The sequence below is a fragment of the Sciurus vulgaris genome, assembly GCF_902686455.1.
Source record: "Sciurus vulgaris genome assembly, chromosome: 9".
Lineage (NCBI taxonomy): Eukaryota > Metazoa > Chordata > Mammalia > Rodentia > Sciuridae > Sciurus > Sciurus vulgaris.
The window spans coordinates 21,126,224-21,151,463 of NC_136469.1; the positions used below are offsets into that span (position 1 = coordinate 21,126,224).

Consider the following 25,240-nt stretch of genomic DNA (forward strand, 5'->3'; position numbering starts at 1 on the left):
CAGACCAGTTTCTTAAATCTGTGATAAAAGTTAATTTATTTCCTAAAATATTGCAAAACGTGCCCTGAACTAAAATGATATTCCATCCTGCTTGGAAATCAAACACTTAAAACATCTGTGGTGCTTTAGCATTCTGCCAGAGTTTAATTTGTTTAATCTAACAGTTTGGGTTTCAATTGAGCTATATTTATTAGAATCTGGGCAAAGTAATATGTTACTGTTTTTTCCACTTTTAGCAAATGCCAAAATTATAAGCTTAAAAATTGATACTGAAGCACATTTTCAATGATACTCTGATTAGGCTAACATTTTCCTGAATTGAGTCCTGAGTTACTGCTTACACCAAAGCTGCATTGCTAAGGTTCCCCTTGTAGCACATTATTGAGAGATGGGTTTATAAATCCAACTCTATAATTTAATAATTTTCATTATAAATAAAACATAACTATCAAATATAAATTATAGCCTATAGGAATCTTTAAAAAAGTTATACACCAAAATTATAGCCAGCTGAAAATGACCATTTTAATAATTTTAACAATTAATACCATTTTAATAATTTTATCCTGCTCCCCAAAATGTGTTACTTTCTGGAGCAAAATTGGTGGTGGCTTTAAGCTGAGTGCTGGTAAACATTTGACAAGTGGCATTCCAGAAACCAAGCATCTTAGTGTGTAACATTTGCCAGTTCCTGCCGTGTAAATATTCTCACAGTGCCAGATTTTCAGATACCAATATGGTGCCCCTGAATATGGGGTCAGGAGGAGATTCAGGGTAGCATACTCTCATATAGCACTTCAACAATAAAGACACAGTAGACCTAACTAATCTCAAGCATACAGATAAATAACAAAATTTAGTAAAATAGTTAGCAACTGGTAAGTTTTGATAATCAACTTCACTTTTGGTAAAATGTATCCAATTGGATTTCATAATTTAATATTTAATTGTGGTTGTGTTTAGCAATCAGCTTACAAAATTTTTGAAAATTTAATGATCAACTCTCAGGAGTCAACAAAAGGCAGTTCTAGCACAGCACAACATTGGAATCTATCTCTTGGCACAGTTTCTACTCTTCCATAGAGACAATTTGATTTGCTTGGGACCAAAAAAAGAAAAGGACTCCTTTTCCACCTTGAGTCTTACTTTATGCACAATACTGTGCTGAAGGAAAAAAAAAAAAAAAAAAAAAAAAAAAGTATCCCCCGTCCAATGGTAAATTTTAGGGATTTACAGTTTTTCCAGAAGAGGTGTTGGAGATGTTTTGTGGTCTTATGAATGACTGGAGGCTAGAGACATGGAATACTGCCCTAAACAGGGAGATGGCCATTTTAGTATAATTCATCACCTGGATCAGGTGCTTGCTATGATCCACTGGATTAAGGGATTTACCAAGCTACATGCAACAAAAAGCTGTCCTGCAATGTGTAGATTAAACTCGAGGCAATATTTATGAGAAAAAACTAACCATATGAGAAATAAAATGAATGGGTATACCAAAGTGTGAGTCTGCTTCAATCAAATATTTCAAAAATTTGTGTTTAACGATTTTGGGAAACATTTTCAGACTCTGGACATTTGTCACTGGGTCAACCACAATCAAGATCGTACCTTTCCTTGTTTATCTTAGGGCTCTATAAATGGTCAGTTCAACTTTGATACCACATTTAATGAGAGTAGAAGGGAAACACATTTTTTAGCCAAATAACTGTGTTGTTTGGAAATGTGATTTTTTTTTTTTTTGTTCATGTGTGGCACAATATGATCTCCTCAAATAGGCATGCTGTATATATTTTAAATGAAAATATAGATAGAAAAACATGACTGTTTATGTGTTCAAGGGAGATTTAAAAACATTTTTTGTTTAACATTTAATCAGAAAGCTTTCATAATAGAAACAGTGAAGTGGCTTCCCCAGGATATTTGCACTATCAGAAAGGAGAAGGAATGTTTATGAAATAAGAATTTTCTTGGTGAAATTAACTTTTACATATACATATATATATATATATATATATATATATATATGGGTTTTTATAAGGATATGCTGATGACTATGCTAATGATAAATGAAAATTTTTATGCATTAGCATTACATCAAACTCTATCCTTTGCAACACATATGTTAGAATTTAATTTTAAAAGTCTATGAAATGACTTCTAAATATAGAAAACCTTAAGCCTGGCTTTCTAGATAATTAATATTTTTTCAATATGTAAGAGGTTTTGTTTTTAAAAACAAATAATTATTTCACATAAAAATTTATGGGCTGGTAATTCATGTAAGGTATCTTAGAACTAAGACTGCCATTTGATATACTAAATGAAGCTTTATAGTATCCAAAGAGACCTACACCATCTGAACATCTTTATCTTAAATCCAAAGGGATGATGGAAAAAAAAAAAGAACTATGAATCCCACCATTTTGAAATCCATTCAAATAATTCAAAGATCATATTTAATAATCACTAAAATGGAAATGAGGTAGGACAGACTCCCAGGATAATTTTACCCATGAATATGCCCAGAGTATACAGCACATTTTCATTAAAAAGGCTGTAAACATCTCGGCAACTGCTTCAGTAACTCCCTTTGGTCACCAGCTAAAATAATAAATTTAAAATTCAAGTATGAGAAGCATCAAAGAGCTATTTTACACTTGTAGCAATTTGAGAAATGCAACATGGGACTGGAGATTTGTTTGAAGTCTTAAGTTTCACCTTGCACTCTAGCCAAGGAGTTAGGTTAGCGTTAGGGTTAGGTATCTTATTAGCTATGGAAAGCCCCACCATGTCATCTGCTGAATGTGGTCACAGCTGAGAGGTGTCTATGTGATAAGACCCCAGCGTTCCCAAAGAGGATTCCTGCTGTGGGTGGCATGCTCCATGGATGAGTAAGGAAAAAAGTAATTCTTAAAATCTGGAGAAAATCGACTTCATTTGTTCCAATTTCTATACTCTAAACTTCCATTGCAGCGATAGATCCTCACTTCTATTTAAATTAAATAGCATAGCATTCTCCCTTAATTTTGGTGTATGTTTAGCATAGGAATGTAGACAAAGGACAAGCCACAAGCCAGGAAATGAAGAAAAGTAGGACTACTGGTAAGAAGAGACTGTAATCATGATTCCTTAATTTACCAAGTTTTCAAATACTGGTATTATAGAATATGATCTCTAAGGCGAGTTTCTACTTTGGAATTTGGAAAATTTACAAATATCACATTTAAAAATTTAAAACTCAGGTTAACAGAAAATTAATGTGTTAGTTTACCATTAGTTATAGTTGCACATGCCTTGAAGGTTTATTTACCCCAACTAACCTATTCAAATGCACACTCCCACCAAGATGGCTGCTAGAAAGCATCTCAAAGATACTTCTTATGAAGTTCACGAACTTCACTGCATAAATTTCAACTGATGGGGATTTTCAGCGTGGGTATCAACAGGCTCTTCATTTTTAATTTATTTCAGTCCCTTGCAGGGTCTTGCCTATTATATCATTAAATTTTCTGCATCACCACTTCTGAGGCTGGGTCACACAACACAAATAGGAGCTTTGAAAAGATGCCACAGTTTGGAAAGGTGTGTATACTGCTGTGCTCACCCTGCTTATCTACCTGGTTAGGGGCAGGAGTCACTTCTTGTCTGGATGACGAAGGTCTTTACAAACGTATCTGCGTACCATATTAGTAGTCAGTGTCATGAGTTAACTTTACCTGATTTTGATTTGCTAGAAAGATATTTAATAACTACCTAAGGGGACTAAGTTTGTCTGCAATCAAGGCTATGAAGTGGCATAACTTGAACTCTCTCTCCCCTTTACTCTCTCCTTTCTTCACTTTGGATGGAGAACGTCACTCTGAATCATCTCTGGTCCTATCCAAGCAACCTCTGTTTTCTTAGACGCTCTTCATTTAAATAATCTGTGACTGAAATTTATACTTTCTGAATTAATATCAACCACTTTGTGAGGGTCAGCAACAAGGTGCCTGCAATTAGAAATGGCAGCGTTACCTAGGAGTTTTAAAATGGATTCCTTTCACAGTCATATGCAAATGGGTGTTTAAGTAGTTCCTAGATTTGGGCAAACATCCATGGTCACTTTCCCCCATAAATTCATAACAACAATAATAATAATAAAAGACCAAGGTGGAGATCATCCAACTGAGCATGTTTGTGTTGCTGTTTATTTACATGTTGGCACTCTTAGGTGTCAGCTTTTCCATAAGTGCCCTCTGGAGGTCTGTAGTACTTGGGGAAAGCCATCAGCTGCAGCATGTTGAAAGCATACTTCCTGCATTTGATGTTCTTCAGAACATTCTCTATGCGGCATCCTTCTCTGGTGAAAGGGGAAAAAGTACAACTTCATGAAACACAGAATAAATAAATATGCTTTATTTGTTCAATGCAGAGTTGCAGCAACAGTCCGAGTAAAAATAACAAAGATTCAACTCTACATTTGTTTTTTTTTTCACAAGTGATGATACATCTTACAAAATTAAATCCTAGGCCAGGCCCAATACCATTATTGCCTTCGGAAAGAGATGAGTAAAGTCTCTGTTCTTAACAGACATTTAAGGTTTAATAAACTCTTTAAATATAATTCGCTCCACAATACAGCTTCACTTTCTTTCATAAATATATCTGTCTTTTTATAACTTTTCCACAAATTAATTTCTCAGTCTCTTTAAAACACATTAAAATCTATATGTAGCCCTAAGGATGCAGGTTCTAGGAATAAGGCATTTAATTTATTAAGTCTGGCCCTATAGATTTTTAAAGGAAAGTTTCATCTCTATTTTACTTCATTAGTTTAGCTGTGCAACGAAGAGAGAAAATGGCTTTCTGAACAGCCTGGTCCAAGTCTCAGCTTTGTAAGGGAAGAGTGGTCGTCCACGGACAGTACAAAAGTCACAGGTGCAGAAAAATGACGCATCAAGACACACGAGACCTTGTTAAAAAGAATAGAAAAGTACTCTGGAAGCCAAAGCAACCCAAACAATAGTAACAAACTGATTGATTTAATTACAAAACATAAATCGCCATTCTCTCCATTAAGTTACTTGACAGAAAAGGTTAAAAGCAGCAAAAATAAATAAATAAACAACAGGTTAAAAAAAACCAAACAAATAGAAGTTCTATCAGCTGATGGCAACTATGTTATTAGCACAGTGGAAATCAAGTCTGTAACCTCCCACATCCCTGGGACTTATTTCGGGGTTTCAGTGGGTTGTGCAAATTCAGTCTTCATTTCTTAAATAAACTGAATGGGAAGAGGAAGAGGAGGTTCAGAACTTCAAGCTTTCAGGATTCTGTTCTTTGTATTATTCCAAAGACAGTAATTTAAAAATTCTTCTTGAGATGGTTAACAGTGGGAAAACACTTTTCCATGAACAAAAGAGCAAAAGAATTCACTTAATGCATAGTACTTTCTGTTTTTTGTTTTTGTCTTTTTAGATTTTAGGAAAAATGAACAGGAACACAATTCAAACATTTTTTAAATTCTATGAATCTGAAAATGTAGAAATATTACAGCATTGTCCCCATAATTTAAAGTCCATTGTCATTTGTAGAAAAAAAAAAAGGAATACAACATAGAATTTATTGGTATTTGGCTAATAGTAATGCGAGACTTAAAATGAGCCACACAACTAGCAGGTGTGAGCTGACTAGCAGCAAGGCGACAGGGTAGAAGTGTCGAGAAGTTGGCTTGTTGTCACTTAGACAGCCTGTTTCAGGATCATCGGAGTCATTCAGTGCTCCCTGGGTTTGTCTGCTGTTAAACAGGGAGGAGTTAGGGAAGAAAAGAAAACAGTGTAGAATCGGCACAGTAAAGAAATTCAACCTTAAGTACTCTACAACCCAACACACCATCCTGTGCAATATAGCTGTCTCAGACAAGCTTTCATGCTAAATAGCTCCAAATGCATCTACAGATTGTGCTCTCACTGGACTACATTGACAGAGATATTTAACAAAAAAGGAGAAATACTTTTGCTTTTTGCATAAGGAGGAAACAGTGTGAAGACATTCCTGGAGGTGAAGTCTGTACGGGCAAGGAAGAGTCCAATACACATAAGAGCACCAGCAGACAAGACTGCATGAATAAAACTAAAATATGCATGTGCTCATTCAAAAATCTGATAAATATATCTTTGGGAAATGAAATAAGGATGGAATGAAGCACAGGATGTAGTGAAACAAACGGATGTGTCTGGCACATTTAAACACGCCCTCCCCAGATAGGATACCTATGTAATGTGAAGTTGTAAAAATGATTTATTGACATGGTTTGGTCTTTTAAAATGAATGAAACATCTGACATGTCATCCTTGCCAGCCATGATATTAGTTTAGCAAAACCCAACTCAGCGCTCTTCTGTTGGTTCAGCTCGTAAATTCTATTGTCTCCTGCTAATCTCTCTTAGAGCCAAACCTAGCTCCTGTGGACTCCTGATCTAAAAAGAGATCCATATCTGCAGAGTCACACTTCAGAAAATAAAATCTTCAAATTCTAAGAGTGTGCATTGTCTGTGTAATTTTTTTTTTAAATGGGCTTTTCCAATTCTGCTCAGAAACAGCTTCTGTTGTGACAAGTCTGAAATACACACATTGAAAGTAAAACTTATTTCTCTGGTATATTTCATCAATATTCAGAGTACTCTGAATTTCAATTACATTCAATGGTCAGGTGGTGGTTTAAGCTCCATAGGCTCCTCTGCATTTTGTGGCAGAATATGGGTTGTATCTTTAAAGGGTAGCAAGCAAAGGAATCTTCTATATAAGCTCTTAGCTATGGCCTCTTTCCAACCACATGCAGTCCCAAAAAATTCCTACACAATAATTTTTGATCAGGTACTGACAATGTGAGTGACTACCTTTGGACAAACACCATTGTTATTATTTCAGTGACTTGAATAAGTTTAAAACACCAAAATCAACCATGCTGTGCTGTGAACTGGTGTTTCCTTATTTGGTTGAGACCTAAGGACTATGTAACCAGTAATAAACTAGGTTATCTGGAAAACAAATTGTTCATTGAGCAAAAAGGGATTTATTCATGCTGTCAATTGATACTTGTTCAATTTTCTCCTGCATATTTGCTGGAAATTATGCATTAGATTTTTTGGGGGGCGGGTACCAGGGATTGAACACAGGGGTGCTTGACCACTGAGCCACATCCACAGCCCTATTTAGTATTTTATTTAGAGACAGAGTTTCACTGAGTAGCTTAGCACCTTGCTTTTGCTGAGGCTGGCTTTGAACTCAAGATCCTCTTGCCTCAGCCTCCCGAACCACTGGGATTAAAGGTGTGTGCCACCATGCCTGACTATGCAGATTTTAAAGTATTAATAACTTTGTGACTATGATATGCTTCTTGGGTAATATTGTTTTATTGGTTTAAAATCCTTACATTACTGACTAATCCCAGAGAAATCATCTATTTGTTAAACCAGTATTTCTCAGCTGTTTAGTAAGAGTCAGTCACTACTATGGACTTGGGTGATACGGTGGTGGATAGATAAGATGGAAATTTCTGCCTGCATAAAGTTTACCTTTTGAGTTGGAGAAGGGGGAATAGAAAAACAGTAATATGTGGCAAACACATGAGGGAGAAACGTAAAGCAGAGGATAAGTGTGTGTGTGTGTGTGTGTGTGTGTGTGTATTTTAAGTACAGTGAAGAGGAACTCTCACCATAAGTCCAAAACTGAAGAGAAAAGGGAGGGAGACATGCGGATGCTCAGATTAGTTTTTATGTGACGTAGTGTATTACCTAGTAGCTTCTTGACATAAGGGGAGTGGCACCTATAGGCTAGAGGACAAAGGGACATGAGGGAATGCCTGCAGGTCCTGACCAGCCTGGCTGGATCTGAGAGGAGATAGGGAGGAAAGTGGTCTAAACAATTGGTGGACAGATAAACTGAAGAAGAGTCTCCACAATTGTGGACCTCACTGTCACCACAGAACCCAACACAGAAAAGGACATTAAGGCTATTGAGGGCAGTAGTTCTAATTTCCCCTATAATAATCCATCAACGTAATCTCCAAAGGGGGACATGTGCATCACGGGGGGTGGTTCCAGACAATACACTGGGGGCAGAGGACAAAAGTGTGAGAACTTCCTCATTACCAATATGCACCTCATTCTTTAAAACATTCACTTTTCTCTCTATTCCATAATTCATATTAATCAGTAGCATGGCACATGTAGAAGCAGCTCTGATACAGTAGACCAGAGTGTGGCCTCTGGAGCCAGACCACCTGTTCCCAGTTCTGTTGTCACATGCTAGTTGAGTGGCCTTCACTCAACTTGCCCTATCTCAATTTCCTTTTCTGGAAAGTGGTAGTAACAATATTTACACCACAGAACTGCTGTGAAGTAACACTGTGCTTAGAAAGTTCTTAGAACAGAGAATGCATGTAGCAAGCAATCAATAATAGCTACTATTCTTCTCTGAAGGTCAATAAATATACACATGGTAGTAGAGCTAGAACCTTTTTAACTGGGAAGCATATGTAACCAAACAGGACTGTAAGCCACTGATCTAGCCCCCGGGTACCCTGTGGGATGGTGGTGGAGAAGCCCAGGGTCAATGATAGCTATTTATCAATAAAATGCCTTTAATTTATGTGTATACCAACCCCAGTGATCACATCTGAACAAACAGTAGTCACAATTATTTCAAAAAGATCACACAGCAATGTGTATCAATTCCCAAACACCAAATCCACCACACTGTGCTCTGGTTGAAAAGAATATTTGAGAATTACTGGTTTATCTCATGCTTGAACAATTTTGCGAATGAAGGAAAAGTACTTTTCACAAAGGTCTGTTTCACCCACAGGCAGCTGTGGATGGGGTTCAGCCCCAGAATGCATGTGCAGACCTGTATGAGGTGGGTGGAGAAGGGCTGGGATAAGGGGCCAGGGAAGGCTGGGGTGACCCAAGATGTCTCAAGTTTACCTGATCTTCATATGTACAAGGTAAAAAGAGAAACTCTGTTTTTTTTAATTCCAGCTAAGGCAACAACTAGCTGCGTGAACTTTAGTGAACAATCTCTTTCCATTGCAATTTCTTCACACACACCAGAACTGTAGAATTCTTGAAAGGATTAAATGAGATCACACATGAAAAACACTTAGTACAGTACCAGGCATAAAATATGGCCTGAAATGTTAGCTATTAATATTAAATGTAATAACTTTTATCATTATCATCCTTGTTAGCATTTCCTCTTGATCTGCTCTGTTTTAAAGTAAAGATTATCTACAGCAAAACATAACAACATTAAACTTTGATTCTTCTCCAATGATCCTTATAGTCATCCATCCATCCATCCATCCATCCATCCACCCATCCATCCATCCTAGTATACATATTGCATGCTCATGGCAAACTTAGTTTAAAATATTAGCCACAGTTTATCAACATAAAGTACAAAAATCCTCTTTCCCAATGAGGTCACCCGGTAGACAGGCCCTAGCTGAGGACTAGAGTGCTCAGACCAAAAATAAGGCTGGAAAGTAAGTTGAAACTGTCTAATAGAGAGCACTAATTCATGGCAGATGGCTTTCTTTTTCTACAATTGCCAAAGCACATTCAAAATTTTCCAGTCTGATGTAGTTTATGCCAAGTGAATATTACTACGTAAAAGGTTTTTGTTTCTGGATTTCGAGGGGCAGTTTTATAATTGAATTAATTTGTTGTTTATTAACTTTCATCTCTGGAGATGAGAGTAACACATTAAAAATGCCTCACATGTAATCATCCTATTATTCAGTTGGAATCCAAAGCAACTTGGCCTGTGAGGCTGCCACAGGATTTAAAGGTGGAAGCCCAGAGCCGTGCCACAGACAGGTGCTTCTTTGCTTCCCCATAAGGATGGCACAACCAGTTTCTTCTTCAAGGCCACATGTGATTTTTAAAGCACTCTTTAAGAGTGAAATACAAAGGAAGCATTAAATAATATTAGCAATTTCTTCACCGGGAGATTATGACAAATAATTTATTGGTGCCTGCCTTACAAGATTCCCCGACTAATGCCATTAGTTTTAGCTGGCACTGACTGGCCGATCACCATGGAAGCAAACAATGATGCTGTCTCCAGTAGAAATGTGACAAGATCAGATGTCTAAGGTCAGTTGCTGAACCTTCAAGATAGAAAACTATCTTTTCTTGAAAGGCCTGTCAAAGTAATCACTTAAAATAGAAATAAGTACAAAGAAATTCCTCACTTTTAAATATATCACTGCCTGTACAAGGAGACATATCCTAAAATAAAATCCAATATAAGTGGCTTGTTGATATTTGTTTATTTCCCCCTTTTTTTCCCTGTCAGTGACTATTTTGTATCCTAGAGGTCATAAGTCACCCATTGAGATACCCTCTCATATTATTCAGATCTTTAAATACAAAGTTAGACCCCTCCCAGCTTCCTTACAAGACAATTATTAATAGTTTTTTATTAGATATTTTATTCTCTTAACTACCAGAGGTTTTCAAGCTTCCCAAAGGAATATTACCAATTAAAACTGAATTTAAAAAAAATTTTTTCTTCTGACCAGAAAGCTGATTTCTTTCCATGCTAAAATAAGAACCACTTCATATTTAATTACATGCTTCCAGTCTGGGGCTATGGGTATATCATCTTGAAATTATGAACCAAGATTTTAAAGCCAATACCTTACAGAGCTGTATTTGACACAACATTCATCTTAGGAGTCAATATACAGAACACCACGTCTTGGATCCTGGACTGCTAAAGCATATCAGAATCAAACTGGCAGATCTGTGTAAAATGCATACAATGCAGGTCTGGTGTCAATGAGAGATTTGAGGGTGGTATGGAAAACAGAGGATCAGAGATTCTCCTATGAATAAGAAAAGTGACTTTAAAAAATCTTCAAATTATATGTATACATTTAATAGCTGAGGAAATAAACTTAAAAGTCTTCCTGATGCATCTTTAGCAATCATCAGCAAGTAACGACACTTGAGAACGTGACTGCCCTGGCTAAATAATTTCATATATCACAGTCTAAGACAAAGGAAGAAAGAAGAGTTTTTCTAGTTTAGATCCAGGTCCAAGACATCAGCCTATGAATTAGATGACTGAAAATACACTTTGATAACAAATGATCATCCAAAACCTTTGGTATACTTAATTTGGAATTTAAATACTAACAAATTAAAAAAAATTTAAAAAAAAACTATACAATTATTTAAATGTAGGAGAAATTTAATGAAAGAACCTCAAGGATGAGGTCATTCCCAGTGAGTAGTCTTTATGGCCACAGGATGAAAAATTCCTTCTTTTTCTAACTGAATGTCAGAATCTAACTCAGAAGGTAGTATGCTAACCACAAGAAAAGCTCTAAAGGATGAAATTATGCAGAAAACGTAGGACAGCGTCACTGCTTTGGAAGTCCAGGTCATACACAATTTCAATAAGTGAGGACAAGTTTGCTACAAAAGTCGTCTTGTGTTTTACCCATGGAACACTGTGTGCATCTCTGGACATGGCATTCTGAGGGGAGGATGCTGTAAGCTAGGGAATACCAGAGCACGGGTACCAAGACCATGAGAGTGGGGTCTGGGAACCTGGCTTATCAGAAAAGACTGATGATACTGCAAGTGAGAAGAATTCACTGGCCTGGAGAAAAGTGTATGATTAACTGATTGTTGATTTCCTTAGCCTAATGCTTGTGCTCTAACATCTGGGCTACCTTGGACATTACTACCTCCATGGGTTTCAAAGGGTTTCAAGACATGATCAGGTAACAGTTGGAGAGGCTTTGTTCCTGTTTGTCCGATGGGGGAAAAAATTCCTTTCACATTAGGATTTGGGCCCCTTAAGCACAGGTTTCCTGCTACCTCACAGAAGCAGGAAGATACAGTTGATTGCCAGTTTTAAGATTAGAGTCACTGACCTCTAAGCCCACTTTCATCTCTATTTTCCCGTGATCCTTTGATCCTATTCATGCCTAACTGCTGTACTCCACAGATGCATATTTTCTCCACTAAGAGAATTATTGCCTTCAGAAATGGTTGGCGTTGAGGGGAAATTAAAAGAAAAAGAAAGTATTCTGATATTCCATCTGGTCTCTAAAGCTATCCTCTTCTTTCTCATCTATTCTGACATTCAATTTTGAGAATTAAAACAAAATAAAAGAAAATTGATGTATTTAATTGTATTCATTGGATTTCTTCCTGGTATTACTTTTTTTGTGCTTTTCGTCCCATTTTAAATGTTCTGGTTTATAAAATATCTAGAAAGTCAGAATACCTCCTCATCAGAGGAAGAGTGGCTCCACGTGGTGACATATTCAGAAGGTGTCTAAACAGTGCTTTGAAAAGAAAGTACACACACAGAATAAATGGCCTGGTATAAAACCTAAAGGTGTTTTATTATTAAAAAAAATAAGAAAGAAAGTAAGGCATAATGAGTTGAAAGCATAATTGCGTCCATCAGATCATTATCAGAGAACACATTTCAGTTTTGATCTTTGAGTTTTAGAAAGGAGAATATTTGGATCAGATCCAGAAAGAAATATCCAAAAATGATTAAAAGACCGAGGGAAAAAACCCATATGAGGGGTGTTTAAAGTTGCTTTGTTAGGACAAGAGAAGGCTAATATGAAATATAATGAGAGTGATTTTTAAATACATGGAAGACCTTTGGTAAAATAAGTTTGACATATGCATTTGTGGTGTGCTGGCTGTTGTTTCTTCTCCCTCGTAGATTTTGAGTTTAAAGCAGGTGCCCCAGGGATTTCAGCAGTGTTGAAAACACAAGTGGCCTCTGCTAAAAAGATTTACCCTTCTTCCACGACAGTAAATTTGAAGTGTCCATTGGGAAGGGCCAGCGTTGAGAGGAAAAGAGGGAGAGGGAGGAGGAAGGGGACAGAAGAGGGAAGAAGGAGGGAAGAAAGCTTGGAGGGGGAGAGGCAATTCCACAGAGACACACACAGGGATGGGGGAGGGGACAGAGGGACAAAGGCTGGTGCCACAGTGTGAAGCCTGTGCACTATCTTGTGAGCCAGGATGCAGGGGAGGATGCTGGCCCCAGGACATCACCAGCTTTGCCAAAGATTCCCGTCTTGAGTGAGGCCTGGATGCCGTGAACGGAAGGGGCCTGACGGTACCCAGAGGAGTGGCAAGGGGCACGACAGGGCTGGGGACTGATGCAGACAAGTTCAAGCTTCAGCGCCCAGTAAGACCTGTGGCCAGGGCAGGACATGAAATCACAGAGACTGACTTTCATTTGGCTGGGCCTGCTAGGAGCTGGCATGTGGAAAGAAGTTTATTCAAAGAAACAAATCAAAATATGCCACATTTTACGTACCTTAGTGAACAGATAAGCACGAAACTTCTGCAAAGAAATGGGTACACAGATCTAGACATAGGCTTAGAACTCATTTTCTAGTTCCTATACATTATAACTATGCTTTTTTTTTTTTTAAATAAAGAATTCCAACAAGATATCTTGTTTTGGAGTCAATGCAACAGCAAGATCAAAGAAAGGAACTAGTCAATAAATCATTCTGTGTGTTTGTTGCTCAAGTAAACAGTCATTGTCTTATTGCTCTAATTCATAACTTCCTGGAGTGTGGAATAACTTTTACACCTCAGCTAAGAGGAAACAAACATGCAAAAATCGAAGGGTTCTGCTTCAATCTCTAATAAGCCTAGACAGAGAACAATGAAGTCCCCCCGTCATCACCTAGCTTCCCTGGTGAAGCAGGAAAGCTAGCAGAGAAGAAGTCCACACATGCCATTAGATTATAGCCAAGTTTATTCAAGAAGTAGCCTGAGAAATGTATCAGATATCAGTAATGACAAATAAATATTTACGCATGAATAACCCAGATGAAAATCAGCTCTGCTCCCTATTACCTAACTCCATTAAGTCCCAACATTTTTCCTTTAAAATGAGAATGTTAACATCTGTCCTACAGGATGATTGTGACAATTATGTAAAGGTTCTTGTGCAGGTGGTGTGTAGCTGAACAGACGTGTAGCTGTTCTTTCTGTCCAATGTTGAGCCACCCAAGATTCAAGATGGCACCCTTTGCCCTTCTCTACAATATCCTTCTATGGTTTAAAGGTCCCAAGACTTTAGTGTAATTTTGTGCTGTTAAGTCTTACATTTAACTCTTTAGACCTTTTCTCTGAATTACAGACACATTCTGGATGTCTAGTTAGACGTCTAATCGACATTTTAAAGTAACAAGATTAAAATGTAAGTTGGGTCCCACCTACTCTTTGCTGCCCCCTATCAGCTCCTGCTTCTCTTTCTGTTTCAGGAAAGGACTTCCACCCATGCTCAGACATCCACATGAAATACCTCAGTCCTCTTGTTTCTTCTGTATTCTCTGCACCCCACGTCCATCCATCAACAAGTCAGGTCACTTGGTAGCATCTCCACAGTCACTACCTGATATAATCCACTGTCACCTTTTTCTCAAGCTAACAGAAGCTGTTTTCCTTTTTTACCTCTTTCTCTTAAGTTTCAGTAACTCCCAGCATTTCCACTTAGATACACAGAAAAACCAGTAATGTGCTATCCTACTTGCAGCTTTGGAATGAGAATCCAGCTACAACCCAGCTCAGGGGGTCAAGCCTGTCAAAATGGCAGTGGTGCTTAGCCATCTGCAGAGAAGTGCACCCAGAGACCAAAGCTTCTGAGTCTCCAGTAGGAAGTTCATGTATATCTTCTTGCTGTACTACCTCTTGGGTTTCCTGAGGGTTTTTCTTTTTCTTTTTTTTTTAACTACTTCCCACCACTACCACATATTTGGGATTAAATCCACTAGATGAATCCTATCCACCTTTCTTAGTAATGGAATCTCATTTCTGCTCTTTCTGCATCTGAAATGGATAGAACGAAGTAGGAACCAGTTCAACATTGGACACCGCCATTCCCAGGGTTGAATATTTTCAAACATTCACTTTGACCCATGCTTAGTATTGTATTCATCAAAAGAATCAAGTAAGGGTTGATTCTCTCCTAGAAGGATAATGTTGCTTTCCCACTATTTTCTGTTTCTATCTTCCAACTTTTCCCTTTAGTCCCACTGAACCATTGCAACATCATTGTATTACTATTTTTTTGTTATCAACTCCTAGGAGTAAAGGCTGATGTAAATCCAAGAGAAAGAGAATAAGATAAATCAAAGAATCTTATGGCTTAGCTTTTTGATTCAACACGTCCACGACTAATTACAACCACAACAACAGTAACACAGCTACAAAGAAGGCAGAACAGAATGCACCCGTGAAGGATAACTCTCAGCTGCAGCTCCAAGTGCTTTAAATATATCATCACTAATCTCTGGACAGGGATTCAAAGATCAGGGAAGGCTTCTTAGAGAAATAGATTTTTGTATTGGATAGTGAGGGCTGAACAGAGTTTCAATGCCTAGAAATTGGCTGGGATTGGAGGAATGTAACTAACATGGAAAAGACATGGAAACAAGAAAACCGTACAGATGTATTTAAGAATGATCCAGAGTCTGCCTTGGTTATAATGATGGGGCAACAAAGAAACCAACGAAGACAGGAAAATTAACTAAATGGGAGGGCATTTTCTTTTTTGTTGCTTATTTATTTTACGTATTTTCTAAAAGAAATACATGTTTTAAAATAATTCAACGATGATTTTTAATAGGAGACGGGCTGTGTTGCAAGCCTTTGTGTTGACAACGGCAACACAAAACCTGGACCTTGTTTTCTAGGAGGAGGTGGGTGAGTGGGTGAGCCCTGAGGACTCATGAGCAGCCGACTGCTGTGATGAGCTCTGTGCCCAGCGCAGCAACCGGCAGTAAGTGAGATGGCTTCAGCCACGGCTGCGACAGGGACAGAAGAAGCTGGAGACATGGAGACCAATTAGGAGGCTCTTACAATAGCCCAGGCAAGAAATGACAAGTGCTTGAACTGGGAGGGAAAGAGAAGGGTGAGGAAGTCACAGCTCCTGTAACAGAAGTAACTGGAAAAACAGGATGTTGAGTTTTGATGGAGGGAAATTAGGATCAGAAAAAAAGAAAAAAAAAAATGAGGGGCCGAGGTTGTAGCTCAGTGGTAGAGCACTTGCCTAGCATGTGTGAGGCACTGGGTTCCATCCTTAGTACCGCATAAAAATAAATAAATAAAATATAGGCATGTTGTCCATCTACAACTAAAATATTTTTTAAAATGATTTTCAAAATTCAGGGTAAAATGCATTTTATATACACATACTATGTTGCATAATTCTTGTTTGAATATTTATGATTGGACAGGATCTGTAACATGGCTCTATATCCTAAATTGTTACCAGTTCATGTAAAAAGTGAGCTAATTACCCACACAGATGACTGGAAACAGGGCTGAAGGCAAAACTCTGGGGACTGCATGCTTCTGGAAGGTTGGGAGGGGAGACTACTATATTCAGGAACCTTGAAAACAATCCCAAATTCAGAGAAAGGATGACCAATGTGAAGAACTCTCCGGCTGGAGCAAGGAGGTTACAAAGCAAATAAAGGTCACAGGTGCCTTTGTAGCTTTGATGTTCAAAAGAATTTTAGGAATTTTAGAAACAGGAATTTAGAGGCAGCTGGTGAATGAGTGGTGAAGCACAGGAGAGGGCATTCTGTCTTTACAGCGTTGGCAGAGAAAGAAGAAAAAGAGAGCTCAGACTATCAAAAGGCCAAAGGGATGGATGGAACTGTTTTAGGATACGTGAGGTGAGTGTGCCGGGAATCACAAAGGAAAGGTAAACAGGGAAGATTAAAGAAGGATATGGAATAGCTGACCATCACTTCTGTTTTCAGAGGACAAAAGATATTTATGGGTTGAGAATTAGTCATAAATTTCACTTTTAATCATAAAGTCCTCATGGCCTCCCTGCTTCACCAGAATGTGAAACCAAAGACAAAGGTCACAAGGGGCAGGGAGAAGGGGAACGTAGAAAAGTAAGCTAACTGGAAAATTCACTTTTCTCCACGTTGGGGCACAATCAGACATATTTGCAACACACCTGTAGTGGTTTAGTACGAAAATAAAGGCATCTTGTGCATTTTGAATGACTGCATAGTATTCTACAGTCTGAATGTACCATAATAATTTTAACAAATTCTCTATTAATAATCATTTATGACCTCTCCAATCTGTTACTATCATTATAAATTCCTAAGAGTAGCATTGTTGGATATACACATTACATGCCTTCAATGGTTATCTGGCAATTTTTAAATATGAGTGTAAGCTTAACATCTAAAATTCATTAATACATTTGCCATGTTCCTAAACAACCCATAAACACTTTAAACTCTGACCTCCTCTTCCTCACTTCTATGCCATTTTACTTCTTTTTCACTCAACTTTGAAAGAAGATATTATTATAATTGTCTTCCATAAAAGAAATTTAGTACTATTTAAAAAAAGAAAAAGAAACAAGATTGATTTTCTGAGCACCTAACCATTAATGTCAAAACAAGGAAGAGCATCCAAGTTGCCCACTGTGTCTATTAAATAGAATCATCACGTATAATTTTGAAGTACAATGTTATCTAGTTCCCAAGAGTTTATAGGTATGTACACACATGACTTTCGATGCAGGGCTTATACCTCCTAAACTGATTCCTTTTTCATAGGGCTATTTGGTTTAGAGTCTGTCAATGAACATCTAAACGTATCAACACAAATAACAATGGAAAGGACAGTTAGAGTGCATTGTTCTGCTTCTCTTTTAATTTCTAATAACCATTAATGACCTTTAATTATTTGCAACATGCTATTTCAATCACGATCTTTGGGAAGACCTACATCTGGACTCCTAGAACTTAAAAACTATTCCAAGTTAACAAATGGCCTTTAAAAGATGTCTTTTCTATAGACAAGACAGATACTTCCTCTAATTTCTCTGTTGAATGTTAAGAATTTATTTTCTTTTTCAAATGAGTTGAGACTGTTCTGCTTACTATAGGTTACAGTTGATTTAACATGGGTCTGGATGAACCTTTCTTGCTTTTGATTTCTACCTTTCAGCCCACTTAAGGATACAGACTACAACTCCATGAAAATGGTATTTCCCAAGATATGTGTGATTAAATAAGTCAAGGAAATCCTAAAAGAACTAATATACTTATTTATTCAAGAACTACTGAGTGCATACATTATGAAAAGCTTTAAGTACTATAAATACAAAGAAAAAGAAGATAAATATCCTACCCTCATGCAATTTATACTCAGATAAGGAGGCAGGTAATAAGCACATAAAAACAAGTCTTATTTTAGGAAATAATAGTAGCCCCAAGGAAAAGCATGGCAGGGTGGGCAGGGTGCAGGCTGATCCAGACAGCCTGGGCAGGGAGAACGTTTTGGAGAAGCTGACCAACTTTACCCTACAACTTAGTTTTGCAATAAAAAAAAAAAAAAAAAAAATCTAAGAACCAATATTATAAAATTGAAAAAAAAAAAAAAAAAAAACACTGAACCCTGAGAAGGGCTGTGTTCCCTCCCTGTCCAAATCTAGGTTCTAGCAAGAATTGTTGTAATAGTGTGATAGTTGGCAATTTAACTTTATTTTCTATAAGCTTAGCAACCATCTTGACAAGGTAACCAGGAATGACAGTTTAATTTTACAAACAATATTTGTTGAGCATAAAAGACGCTTTCAAGTTTCATTACGATTAAAAGCAACTACCTTCGAAGACAAGAGGAGGGGACAGGTGCTGGCCTGGCAGCAGCGGGATGGTGTCTTCCTGGTGATTCGTGGGGCATCCCCCAGGCTCTTGTGGAACCGAGCTGGTGCCAGACTGAGGTAGGTGGTGGCAGAGTGGAGAGAGGAGGGGAGTAACCTCAGGAGAAGGGAACAGCAGCAGGAGCGAGGACACAGAGGGGGGACTGTGAAAGACATACGCTGGGGACTGGGGACAGTCCAAAAGGACTCCAGTCTCAGAGTAGGAAGAAAGAGGAGGGAAGAAAGGTGGATTCATCCTGAAATGACAGAGGCACCGAAATCTAGGCAGCTTTAACATTCTTTTTATGTCGTGGGAAGGAACATGATCAACCCTGAACTTTAGGAACCAACTCTTTGGTGGATGTACAAAGTAGACTGGAGAGTAAAGGATCCGGCCAAGGAGAGTGATTAAGAGGCGACTGCAGTGGTCCAGGCAAAAACCAGCAGAAGTTGGAATCAATCAAAAGAAATAGACACGATGAGACAATCGGTGAAAGACAAGAACAGGGGTGACTTAACATCTTGCAGAACCTACCTTCTAACAATTATAGGTCAAAGTAGCAATTATGAACTGTTAGGTGGAGATAGTGTTTTCATCTCAGGTAAGATTTTCTTCCTTCTCCAGCCCCTTTGGTAACTACACTGAAGCAGATGATCAGACTGTGTCTAACAGAGCCATCATTTTTGACACTTGCAACAATGCTCTGCAGTAATTCCTGAAATGGCTCTGTTGTTTGCCAAACAGATGGCTATCAGGAAGAGCGCAGAATATCACCCGGAGCCGATCGTGGCAATTGCTCAGAGTTAACTTCTGAGATTAAAATAAAAAGTGTTTCAGGAGTTAGATTCTAGTAGAACCAGGAGAATTCTAAGGGCACAGCAGTTTCTTTTTCTCTGCAATTGGTTTGTGCTTTGTTACACATCAGTCAGAAATCACACTCCGTATCGACCATTCTATTCAATTGAGTAAAACACAAAGACACAAGAGCTTGGAAAAGGGGTATTTTTTCCCCTACTTTTCCCTTTTGTTTAGCCTCTCTCTAAATTGCTTAATGTTTTTCTTCAACTCAGATTGCTGGAGTTAGAGGAGACCCTTAGAGATGATCGGGTCCAACCTCTTCATTTATCAAATGAGAAAGCAGAGGTCTCCAGAGGAGAACCCAGCTCTCATTAGCAGTCTATGGGGGTGTAGAGCCAGGATTGTGTGCAGAACAACTGGATTAATGATAGTCTTCAACTCTCACACAGTGAAACAGCATCTCTCCTTCCATGCCCCATCCCTAACAGAGGAGTAACTTCTTCCCCTCTGGTTTTATTCATTGGGAAGACAACTAGTCCAGCACACTCCTGTGCAGAAATGCTCCCAGGGATTTGGGGCACTGGGGCAGAGTCTGAGAACATACCATATGACTCAAGTTCTCTCTGTTCCTCAGCAATCCCCGTGGCTCTTGGTTCCTTTTCCTAAATAATTATGCCATGAAATTAGTGTTTCTGAATCTGTCACTATTGTTGCTATTGTACTAACTCACAAGCCACTAAGATGAAGGGAAATTAAGGCTTATTATTAAAGCATCAACTAAGCTCTCAAGCAGTTAACAGTAAAAGTTACCAATGAGTTCTATTGCACAAGGGTGAGGCAGATGTGGAAGGACAGAGGCAGCCAGGGCAAGATGGCGAATGAGGAGGTCAGGGGCAGGGCCAGACCACAGGAGCCTGGATCGCGTCTTCCAAGGAGGTCACCTTTCTAGTTAGTGAAAGTGCTTAGGGACACAAGTGGGGGCCCAATCAGACAGACACTTCTGTTCTTGTGCCCCTCAGCAGGAGATCCAACAGAAAAATAGACATGAGGACATGGGGGGCATCAATGAACAATAGTGAGGAGAGTGTGGACAGGAAGGGCCATGGGAAAGGAGGAAATTCCAGGTCCATAAAAGGAATAAGCCCAAACTTCCTCACTGAACTTCTGGCTCCAGGGCCCCTTCCCTTTGGAGAAATCGTTACTCTCCTTCTGCGACAAACCTGCTGCTTGCTTGTATCTCTGTGTCCTGTTCTTCAGTTCTTTCCTGAATGGAGACAATGAACCCAAGTCTCCTAGATGGTAATTAGTGCTTATCAATTCACCCAGGTGTTCTCCTTTGGCCTTCATATGACATATGTGAGGCAGGTACAAGGACCCATTTTGCAAATGGGAAAACTCCAAGATATTTGGTAGCAGGCTCAAGATTAAATTGGTAATATGAGGCACAGGTGGAAATGGAATCTGGTTCCTTCTGACTCCTGAGTACTGTTTTCAAAAACTGTGCTGTACTGTTTTTCTACATTCATTAGAGATACTAGTACCTGCATCCATGGTCTTCCAGTCTACATAGGACAACTCAGTACACACCTAGAATAGAGAAGGTATGTAGTACTATCTTTAAATTAAAGCAAAAAAGAAGAATCTAAACAGTTATTGGTGTAGAATTTTAGGGTACCCTGGGGCAGCCCCAGTTCATACGTATTACCCAGCAGGATTTACATGAAGCTATGGAGAAGAGCATTTAGGAAAAGGGTACAGCATTAGAAAAATAAGAAAAATACAGGCAAAAAGTTGTGGTGTTCTGTGTGTTGCATATTTTCTATATGAGTGTGAAGGGGGTACAGGTAGTTATGTGAAAGAAGGATGAAAGATGAGTGAGAGAGACAGAAATGGAGAAGTGTAATCTGATGAAAGGATGAGGGAACAGGTAGGTGATGAGCAGAGGCAAGAGAAGGTTGACAGTCAGACAAGTAGAGCCACTGGAAGACCACATGATACTACATGATCTGCAATGCTCTTCACCTTACCAAGGGGTTATGTCCCTATAAAACCCTCTGAATTGTAAATACCATGTGTTGAAAATGCTTTCGATGCAGCTACCCTACAGAACATCACAGTTTAGCAACACAGCACATTGCAGAATATCAGTGGTCTCCCCTTGAAATCACCTGGCTAAGGGTGAGCTGTCACTCTCCACTGCTGCTCAGCATCAAGGGAAAGGATCAAGAATGAAATTATAGCACTTGCAGGTAAACAGATGGAACTGGAGGCTATTGGGTTAAGTGAAATAAGCCAATCCCCCAAAAACCAAAAGCAAAATGTTCTCTCTGATATGTGGATGCTGATACACAACAAGGGAGGGGAAGATTAGAAGAGTTCATTGAATTAGACACAGGGGAATGAAGCAAAGTGTGAGGGGATGAGAACAGAAAAGACAGTAGAATGAATCAGACACATCTTTCCTATCCTTATATATGAATACATGACCAATGTAACCCCACATCATGTGCAACCACAATAATGAGATTCTAATTGGAACAAGTCATACTTATTCTATGTATGTATAATACGTCAAAGTATGCTCTTCTATCATGTATATTTAGAAAGAACAAATAAATAAAAGAGAGAAATGATCCTTCTACATGTTGTTAATCCTAGAAAAGATCATAATTCAAATATGGTCTCTACTGAACATATATTGCATTCATATCATTGTAAAATGGAAAAAAAGTCATAACATGAGCTACCCTAGGTCAGGGATCATGGGTACTTGGGTTTAAAACATAAGTTTAAAAATATTATACAGGGCAGTTTAGAGTAGAGAGATTGGAATCTGGTAAGACAAATATTGAAGTAATCAAGGCGTTAAGATTTAACACTATGATATTGGGAAGAATTTGTCAAAGCCAAATGACACTCTGAGGAGAAAAAACAGTGGAATTTGTAGCAACAGACAGGTGATTAACATCATTGTTATAACTACATGGCTCCACCTTCTAGATGCTATTCTTGGGGGCAGAGAGAGAACTGGAAGGACTGGCTTCTACTCTCATGATGCTTTGGAACCAAGGGTCAGCACACAGGTACGAGAAATTGTGAAACAATCTCCCAAAAGGTTTTGATAGTAGTTTTAAAAAGAGGAATGAGCACAGAAAACATAGGTTACCTGAACTGCTGTCACATGCAGTTTAATTGCAGAAAAACAGTATTGTGTCCTAGTAAATGAATTGTGCTAATGCAAATTATGTTATGTGTAATTTGTGCAACTATTTTATCTCATACTTGTGTAAGAACTCAAGGTATAGGAAGTTTTAGGTTTGGGCATAAACAAGTAACATTATACCAAAATTAGCTTATTATAAAAAGTAGGTGTATGATGATTATCTTTTCTTAAAAAGGGCCCACACTTGAGTCAAGTAAAAAACAAGTAATTTAATATGAGTAAAGTGCTTCATACATCACTGGCTTTGGCAAGGAAGTAGTTCTTAGTGATACATAACTTCACAGTTTAATGGGCTGGCGGCATTTAATGGGCTGGAAGCCACAATGCAAATAGAGAGCAAGTAAATATGGGTTTAAAGGGTCACAAGAGTAGTTAAGTATGTACCAAGAAATGCTCATTGTGCATGCCAAGTTCCAAAGGAGGAACATGGAATGAAGAAATACAAATAATAAAACCATCCATGGAATCTATTGTTGGTACTCAAGACTTGGTTCAATAGTGGCAGTTCACTCAAATGGGAGTTCGGCAGTACGTGGTAGACATTAAATGTATTTTTTTTCAGAAAGGTGAAAATATCAATAGGCAGGAATTCATCTTACAGCCAAATTAATAAACAGCAATTTTCAAGAGATGTTAAAAGACAAAGTATTAGCACAAAAGTCTATTCAGATACCATTTCTCATTTCTCCCAAACCACCAATCAATGAACTGAAGGTCTGTGGGTCATATCCACACGAAGTGTCATAGATATCAGCAGGAGATTTTACAACTTTTATCAAATAATAGATTGCTATTGTGAGCTCCAGAATAATGTGGCTAAAATACTTGTATTCTTTTAATTCCTTTTTCTAAATAGAAGCAAATAATGTATTGAAAACCTTTTCCAATTAGTTGCTTGGGAGATCACGGGGAATTGAATTTATACAAATGAGATTCCAAAGTTAAACTAGGAGTGACCTAAAACATTCTTATACAGACATATGAGATTACAATTTACCAGGACTTGAATCCTTTTCAAGAACTGCATTCTAATGGACAGCATTCTAGTACAAGAAGATTTATCTGTCTTCCTCACTACCTTAAAATATTTCCCACTAGAGAAATATTAGTACAATGGCAATAGTTGATTAAAACTAAAATAGAGGCAATTAGTTTACATGTTCCTGTAATTCTATAAATGTCAGTGTGTTTTTATTCCTGATAGTTAACACCACACAGAGTGCACAGTGATTCAGTATGGCATGGTATTTATGACCAGGGAGTCAGAGAAGCCGAGGTTTGATCTGGCTTTACCTATAACTACCTGTATTGCTCAGACAAGGTTCGTAATTTTGCTAGACATTTATTTTGTCTTATTTTTACTGGGGATGATAATACTTCCATTATACATAGGTTAATGTGAAAACTAAAAATAGATGCACACACAAATACATGTACATATAAATGCTATTTCTTGGACTTGGGTAGTGGTTTCTCAGGTATTCACTTTACAATTATTTTTGAAATGTACATTCATGTACATGTACATATAAATGTACATGTAAATAATTAAGCATATCTAGCATATATTAAATACTCAAGAAATTGTAGCTGGAAGCTATTAGGGTCATTATAAGTACTGACAATTGTTTATTGAATAGATGAGAATGAAAGAATCCATGAGATATTTATATTAATGTTTAATTACATTACATACATTATACATACAATGTACATTAAAATTGGAATAGTCTCTATAAAATTTATAGCCCAAACTAATGACCTAAAACATATTTAACTTATCCTAATAACATATTTTCTTTTAACATATATATATGAATAAGACATATTACATTAATCTCTCTAAATGTTTTTATTGAATTTACAAGTCCAAAGTTGATGGAATATTGGATGCAGTTTGATTCATTTTGGCAAAAAAAAAAAGAAGGATTATTTGAAAAATATTGCTTGCTTGCATTTCTTATACACCTTCTATAGTGCTTATTTCCTTTATGCTTCCTACTCCATGTGTAATATAATTATATCTATAAAAAATAACTGAAACATTGGGTCTTGTAATTTATCTTGGTCTACCTGAAATCATTAAATTCTAATAATGTTTTGCTATAATACTATCAACCAGAAATCATTAATATTGGGATATTTGTTGAAATATTTATACCCTTAATAAGTATAAGCATATAATTTTCTTATAATTTAGATTATTATAATTAGAGATAATAGATGCAGAATAAATTATTAACATGCACAATAATTTCTAAAGAGAAATGCTGTTGCTCTTCTATTAATAAGCTAGTTTATTAATTCCCTAGGAATTACTTATTTACAATTTATTTCTCCTGAAAGTACTACCTGATTACTTAAGCATAACTCATGCACTTCTGTGTTGATAAATATAAACTAGAGCAATTGCATGCAGTTATAAGTTAAAACAAATATGCAGATTCCTCTACAGTCCTTCATAAATAGGCACATGTTTACAAAATAACATTA

At 37.6% G+C, this 25,240-nt stretch overlaps 1 protein-coding gene across 9 annotated transcripts in view; it reads right to left on the bottom strand.

Moving 5' to 3' along the window:
- Positions 1 to 4,172: 4,172 nt before the first annotated feature.
- The window catches only part of INPP4B (inositol polyphosphate-4-phosphatase type II B), a 781,666-nt gene continuing 760,598 nt past the window's right edge, over positions 4,173 to 25,240 (bottom strand). For 8 of the 9 annotated variants that reach the window (XM_079154821.1, XM_079154817.1, XM_079154816.1 and 5 more), the window contains one exon: positions 4,377 to 5,779. In XM_079154821.1, the coding sequence (XP_079010947.1) occupies positions 5,605 to 5,779 (175 nt within the window). In that variant the 3' untranslated portion in view covers positions 4,377 to 5,604. Of the gene's footprint in view, positions 4,343 to 4,376; positions 5,780 to 25,240 lie in introns of those variants that run through there. The other variant, XM_079154820.1, reaches the window with a different exon arrangement.